The 7,500-nt window shown below is 43.0% G+C and overlaps 2 protein-coding genes across 2 annotated transcripts in view; one reads left to right on the plus strand and one right to left on the minus strand.

The window, feature by feature from the left end:
* The window catches only part of LOC135244119 (guanine nucleotide-binding protein subunit alpha-13-like), a 17,268-nt gene extending 17,251 nt beyond the window's left edge, over positions 1-17 (minus strand). The window contains exon 1 of the mRNA XM_064316329.1: positions 1-17. This exon is cut by the window's left edge and continues 337 nt beyond it. The gene's annotated coding sequence lies outside the window, so the exon portion shown is untranslated.
* Positions 18-2,321: 2,304 nt separating this feature from the next.
* rgs9a (regulator of G protein signaling 9a) overlaps positions 2,322-7,500 on the plus strand; it is a 13,822-nt gene continuing 8,643 nt past the window's right edge. The window contains exons 1-4 of the mRNA XM_064316327.1: positions 2,322-2,642; positions 4,696-4,792; positions 6,985-7,035; positions 7,319-7,425. Coding sequence (XP_064172397.1) covers positions 2,577-2,642; positions 4,696-4,792; positions 6,985-7,035; positions 7,319-7,425 — 321 coding nt within the window. The 5' untranslated portion in view covers positions 2,322-2,576. The remainder of the gene's footprint in view (positions 2,643-4,695; positions 4,793-6,984; positions 7,036-7,318; positions 7,426-7,500) is intronic.

Genomic DNA, 7,500 nt, shown 5'->3' on the forward strand with positions numbered 1-7,500 from the left:
TGAGTCTAGGCGGGAGGGGCGCGACCATAGACTGTGGGCGCGACTCCTATATTATTCCATGTACGCGCACGGCGAGCGACGTAATAGTGGGTGGTTTTTCGCTCGGCTTTTGCCTCAGGATAAAAAATGCAGTCATATCAACTTTGAAGAAAGTCTATAAAATACAGTAGGTATTAAACCCAGGGGGAAAAAAAATCACGCACACGAACTGGAATTACGATGAGGCAAAATCTCTTTTTAGAAATATGAGCTACAAGGTTGTTAGGGCAAGGTTGATATGCCTATATTTTAACAGCCACATGGGCCTAGGTACAGAACAGGTTAACACTTATGTGATAAATCATCAAACTAAAAAGAAGAAAAACAGTGGTAGTATAATTATGCAACCAGTCAGACAGGGTAAAGCTACATATTTATGCTTAAGGATTTGTTTTAGCATTTTACTGTTTTGTAATGCTGTCTTGTGCAGCCTGTGTATTGTAGTTATGAATGGTGCTTTTTTAAAAGAGATTACAATGTCCATGTGTCTGTCTCATGGGTAATAATAATAATAATAATATATATACAATTTAATGACAAACAAAATATACAAACCAATGATATATCATACTAGTATACACACCTGATATATTACACTAAATCTGATTTCATGCTACGTATGGGATGTTAAATGACAAAGCTGAGCATGAAATGGGTTTTGAGTTAGCAGCACATTACGCATGTGATTACGTAGTTCTGATAGCTTCAGGTGTCTCGTTTCAGGATGTGTTGGGGTTAGGGTTATGAGTTCACGGACAGTATAGTAGGTTATTATAAGGACCTGGAAGAACATCACAAAGCATCCGCAGTGAGAGAAGAGGGGGAGTAGAAGGGAAGCGGAGGCAGAGAGCAGTTTATCACCGGGTTTGTGACAGCAGTTTGAATAGTTTCCTGGTAAAAAGGATTTTTTTTTAGCACACCAGGATGAGGAGGAGGTGGAGGGGAGAGGTGGAGAAGGACAGGAGAAGAAGAGGAGGAGGTGGAGAGGAGAGGTGGAGAAGGACAGGAGAAGAAGAGGAGGAGGTGGAGAGGAGTGGATACAGCACAGCTGACAGACAAACGGACCAAAGAGTCCACAGAGGAAAGAGAGACTGCATAAATATGCTAGAGGAGACCAGCTCTTGGGGTTACAGTGGAATCTGATACCTGAATATATAGAGATAGTACCTGTATTAAGATAAACTACAGCCACAGCACTGGCACAGTCAGTTACTGTATTTATAATGCACCCTCCCTGCAATGTTTGTGGCCCAACTGAGCATGCTCTGGTCAACTCATTTATTGTATTTATTTATTTTGCTGCTGTTGTTGCAGCCACACTCAAATTATGGCTAATTCTCGGCAGCCATGGAAAATGACTGTTTTAGTGTAGTTCCACAGCAACAAGCTAGTTGGAAATTAGCAGGTTTGAAGAAAAATTTTTAAGACAGCATAAAATTGTGCTTGCTGCTGAATTTATTTCCAGATGTCACACAACAGACATAATTCAAAGAAATAACGATTATGTTACTTTTTCTGAAGATTGTTTTTCATTTCCTTCATTCTTTTAAAAATTTTTTTAATAGTTTATTTAATTTTGTATTTTCATAGAAATTCAAATGGCAATTCAAAAACAATTATACATTCTTCAGAAATGTTTAACACTTAATCCTTTGAAGAGTAGGGTTTTTTGGAAAGAGTAGGTCAGTGTTCTAGAACCCCATTGCTTTTAGAATGTTCAGTTAAGAACACTCTAGTAACATATTTGTGACCTCACACCTTAAAGGGTTCATTTTCATTGGGAGTGCAAAAAATGTATGGCTGCTGGCAACTAGAGCATATACTGAAAAAGCACACTAAGGCAAACTTATAAATGTTTCAGTTTAACCAGTGTCAGATAAAAAAATATTTTGCTTATGAAAAAGAATGTTGAACATGGCAGTGGGAGTTTGCAGTTATGCACACCCAGTGCATAATTCAATTTTAGAGAATTTTACAGTTATTATTTTCTGAAAGCAGCACGTCCAGCACGTCTTCTCTCTAGGGGTTTCGTCATACTTGTTCCTGGTTATGGTTATACACTTTGTTGTACGTCGCTCTGGATAAGAGCGTCTGCCAAATGCCTGTAATGTAATGTAATGTAATGTAATGTCCATGAAAAAGAGGATGAAATACAATAAAATGGAAACAAGTTGCTTTTAAATCTTCATACCTGCTTATTACGTAACAATTATTCAGTTAGTACATTTTAAGGTTACGTTAAAACGTAGACATTTTCATAGCTCGACGTTGCCGCCTGCTGGACAGGCAGTGCAATGATCTTCCTGGTCAGTTTTTGTGGGAGTTAGGTGACAGATTGAAGGAACAGGACTTTGCTGTGATTGGATGACATTTCCATCCGAGCGTAACTCCGAGCTCCTGCTGTTACAGCCGCCTCGGGCGATGGAGCGGCGTGAATCTCAAGCGTAGTCTACACGTCCGGCCAGTGCGAAAACCTTATTAAAAATATTTGAAACGCTATTCAGTGTTTTCCACTTTATATAAAAAAAGACGCCAAAATGACTATCAGGACAAACCACGATCATGGACAGCATTATCGACCTCGAATGGCCTGTCTAAAGAAGGTGGGTAATTATTTAAATATCATGCTTATCCATGTACAATACTTGCCTGTGTATATTATCTGAAATAGTGTAAGGCATAATGTAAAACAGCTAGTTTCCATTTCAGTGTCGATATAGAATAATTATAAGCACTTGTGGATTGACAGTATGTGGGTTATTCATGGAAGTTCAGAGAAAAAAACTCACCATCAGTTCTGAGGTTTTCAGGCAATAGGAGGGCAAATGCACGGTCCCCTTCAGAAAGGTTTAATTCTGTTAATGACATGTATAAGATATCATCTGCAGATCATAAGAAAGAATAAGAAAAATAGTCATGATTATAATTATGATTAACAACAGCAGCAGCAAAAATAATAACATTAACTACAATAATATCAGCTGTGCTTTATTGCTTTAATTCACTCTGTTCCAGAACATCGTATCATCTTTCATCTTGTATTTTTCTAATATTAATATTAGTAGTACTTAATGGCTCAAACAGTGTTTTATCATGTCAACAATCATTATTGTTAAACATTTCTGTCTTTTATCTAAAATAATTTAATTTAAATGGAATATTCATTGGCCGGTTTCTGTGTCTGCAGTTATAATTGTGCATCTAGCGTCATAAATATCTGGAATCCAATTAACCAATTATCTATATTTATACTTACAGCTTTCTAATTCTGACTTACTTAATCTCCACTTTTCTCCTTGGCTTCATACTACATGAAGTCTATTATTTAATTAAACACATTTCTCTGGGTCATTAATTTATTCCAACCAAAGCCAAATAAATCTACTACTGCCACTGCAGTTTCCTTCATGCCAATGACATGATGTCATCAGTCCCTTCGACTTTTCATTTCCTCCTGCTCTAGCCATTCTGACTGCTCACAGAGCACTTTTAATAGAGTGGTGGATCGTGGCTGCTCTGTGTTTTAAGATACACACCTGCTCAGATGTTTAGCAGCTGTTATGTCCCTTAAGTTCACACTGGACAGGTATTTATTCAGAGCCTGTTCCTCTAAGTTTAAGGGACAGACAGTTTGCCGGTGTTTGTTTTCCCTTACGTGTGCAGGACCAGTGCACACTTTTTTAAAGTGTGTAAGACAGATACATAGCTGTTGCACATCTTGTCTGTGTAAGGCAAATGTTAAGTGTGTTTGACAGATACTTATCCAGTGCAAGCCTTCTCCGAGTGTGTAGAGCATTTAGCCAGCACATGTTTTTTCTAAGTGTAGAACAAATATTCAGCTGGTACACGTCTCATATAAGTGTATAGGAAAGATTGTTAGCTAGGGAATTACTGTTGTAAATGTTCAAGACCGATATGCACTGGATACTGTATGTGTCTTTTATAAGTGTTAAGGACAAATATTCAGCTGGTCTTCTCCGTGGGCTTCGGGCAGATGTTTAGCTGGTGCTGTACACGTCTGTTCTGCATTCTCAGGACAGATCTTTAGCCAGAGTGTGCTTCTGTAAGTGCACCCCAGGGCCCGCGGGTCTGACGCCAGTGAACCGTCTCACAGAGAGCTTTGGCCTCGCTGCTTTTTAAGAGCTCGCTGTGATCCAGACTTTATGAGATTCTGGGTAATTCTGCAGTCTGACCTCAAAGCCGATTACTGAGAGGAATCCTCCCTGAGGCGACGCAGGAGAGGAGCCAACGCTGAGCGCGCGGAAGGATCGTCCCAGCGCGGCCTTCGGAAGCCTGCTAATATGAATAATAATAATAATAATAATAATAATAATGATGAAGCAACAACAATAATAATACATTTGTAATTGTATGTATTTATATTTATATAGTTCCTTTCATAACTGGTCAACTGTACTATATTCAATACCGTCACATGGTGTACTTCTGACTTCACCATAACATACTGACTGGCATCAGAATGTTCTAAACACAGCGGGTTTCACTGAGAGGTCATCTAGGGGTCAGTAAGACGGTTATATGTGCGAAAGATCTGGTTTTGCCTCGCTCACGGTCAGTCATGCTGCAGCAGGAGGAATTGTGGGTAGATCCGCGTGACCTCACCACTTGCGTCTTTCTCTCTCGTCCCACTCGCAGGTGGACGCCTTGGTGGTGGAGATGCAAGACCCAAAAAATGGAGTAAAATTTCAGGAACAGAAGCTGGTCATTACCACAATCCCCCATGCCATGACAGGTGAGGTGGCCCACTGTGCACTGCTGCACTGTGGACATACAGCTATGCATACAGCATGCAGCACATAGATATACAGCTATGCATACAGCATGCAGCACATAGATATACAGGTCTCTTGCCCAGGTACAGACGCGGTCTCTCACTCAGGTACAGACGCGGTCTCTCACTCAGGTACAGACACAGTCTCTCGCCCAGGTACAGACGCGGTCGTGGTCTCTCCTCAGATTGGGGAGCAGAAAAGGCCGCAGCTGCCGGTAATCTGCCATTACATTACATTACATTACATTACATTACATTACAGGCATTCGGCAGACGCTCTTATCCAGAGTGACGTACAACAAAGTGTATAACCATAACCAGGAACAAGTGTCGAAAACCTTACAGAGAAATACCGGTCCAAGTGCAGGGAACAACCGCATAGTTCAACTTGGACCCTGAAGGTTAAACTGTTTAACACTAACACAAACGAGAACAGCAACAACACAGTCTATGCAAAAATGCAAGCAGTAGTTAAGACAGGTGCATTAACTAGTCACCTACGAAACAGCTACCTAGTTACAACCCTAAGCTTGCAGTCATTAAAGAGATCACAGGGGGGTAGGGAGGGATGGTGAGAGGTGCAGCCTGAAGAGGTGAGTCTTCAGTCAGTGCGCTCTATATACGGCAGGCTCCAATCGGATGAGCTTCGGGGTTCCCTCAGCGCCCTGGAGCGACACAGTAAGCTGGCCTAAGACTGGAGGAAAGATCTAGGGCTGGGAGGCGGAGCCAGCCGCCTGCCAGTCAGGAGTGAGGCTCTGCCTCCAAGACAGCTCATGCTTACATTTCAGGCTTTTAGCTGACGCTCTTATCCTGAGCGACTTACAATTAGTGCAAACGAAGGAAAGGCCTGGGTTCATAAATCCCCAGAGCAAGGGAAGGGTCACCAGACCACCGTTTAACCCTGGAGCGGAGGTCCCCAAAACTTCTGAACCCCTAAAACAACGAACGAGTGAATACTGTGACACCCCCCCCCCCCTTTTTTAAACGCAGCCTGAGATACTTTCATATATGGAATTTAAATGTTTTCAACACAAATAGAAAAACCAGCATGTACTGACACATATTTATAACTAGTGCAGTAAATGTTACTATAAGTGTTGAATGTGACTGGAAGGTGTAATACATGGAATAGTTTTAATGTACATAAATTACATGCATGTTATTTAGTACCTCGATCCTCTCACAAGCCACCTCACAAATGTGCACCATTTTACACAATAATTTACATAATAAAGAAACAGGTTAGAAGTGCCGATGACTGGGAATGCACAGTGGTGGAACCTGATTGGCCGGATTTCGCCGGTGGTAGAGTGGGTTTAAGTAGGTCAGGGGTCACTGGATCACCACTGCATTAAGCATGAGGACCCCGCAGGCCACCAGCTGTGGTCACGGAGAGATTGACCTTTGACCTCCCTCCGATCAGCACTAACACAAAGATGAGTGTGTGTGCTCCAGCTGCAGTGCTCCTTGTATGTGCATGTGTGTGTGTGTGTGTGTGTGTAGGGAGATAGACCTACAGTGTTCTGTCATAAGAGGGAAATGCAGAATACATGTTGTTCCTGTTCACTTAAGACAGGGAAGCATGACACCATCTAAAACAGAGTTCTTCCTCTGTCTCAGAGCATGATCACTCATCTATAACAGAGCTCCCCTTCCCTCTGCTCTCAGAGCATGATCACTCATCTATAACAGAGCTCCCCTTCCCTCTGCTCTCAGAGCATGATCACTCATCTATAACAGAGCTCCCCTTCCCTCTGTCCCCAGAGCATGATCACTCATCTATAACAGAGCTCCCCTTCCCTCTGTCCCCAGAGCATGATCACTCATCTATAACAGAGCTCCCCTTCCCTCTGCTCTCAGAGCATGATCACTCATCTATAACAGAGCTCCCCTTCCCTCTGCTCTCAGAGTATGATCACTCATCTATAACAGAGCTCCCCTTCCCTCTGTCCCCAGAGCAGAGCCCAGTCACTCATCTATAACAGAGCTCCCCTTCCCTCTGTCCCCAGAGCATGATCACTCATCTATAACAGAGCTCCCCTTCCCTCTGTCCCCAGAGCATGATCACTCATCTATAACAGAGCTCCCCTTCCCTCTGTCCCCAGAGCCCAGTCACTCATCTATAACAGAGCTCTCCTTCCCTCTGTTCCCAGGTCAGGACATCCACGCCTGGATCGTTAAGCGTTTGAAGGTCACTCCTGAAGGTGAGGGATGTAGACTCTGCGATGCTGAATGTGTCAGTCGGTGTATTTAGAGAAGCTTCTGAGGTTCTATCTCTGGAAACATTACGCTGCTGTTTGATCTCAATGAAGGTCATTTAGTTTCATCCAGTAGAAAAAAATGTATGATATATTTTAAACCTCTCCGTAAAAAGATTAGATTTTTGGCTCAAATACAGAGAAATAATCAGTTTACGGAATTACACCCGTCCCCCTCCTCCACCCCCCCCCCTACCCCGCCCCCTCCCCCTACCCCGCCCCCCTGCAGAGGCGGGTGCTTTCGGCACCATGCTGGTGGCGTATGGGTACATCTACCCCCTGCAGAACCACAAGAAGCTCGTCCTCAACGCCGACTCCAGCCTCTACCGCTTCCAGGTAACTCCTAACGGAGCTGGGCTTCAGAGCCTGCACATGCCCCCCCCCGACACGGAGCAGGACCCCGCCCTCCAA

Source organism: Anguilla rostrata, chromosome 17, assembly GCF_018555375.3.
Source record: "Anguilla rostrata isolate EN2019 chromosome 17, ASM1855537v3, whole genome shotgun sequence".
In the NCBI taxonomy this organism is placed as follows: Eukaryota; Metazoa; Chordata; class Actinopteri; order Anguilliformes; family Anguillidae; genus Anguilla; species Anguilla rostrata.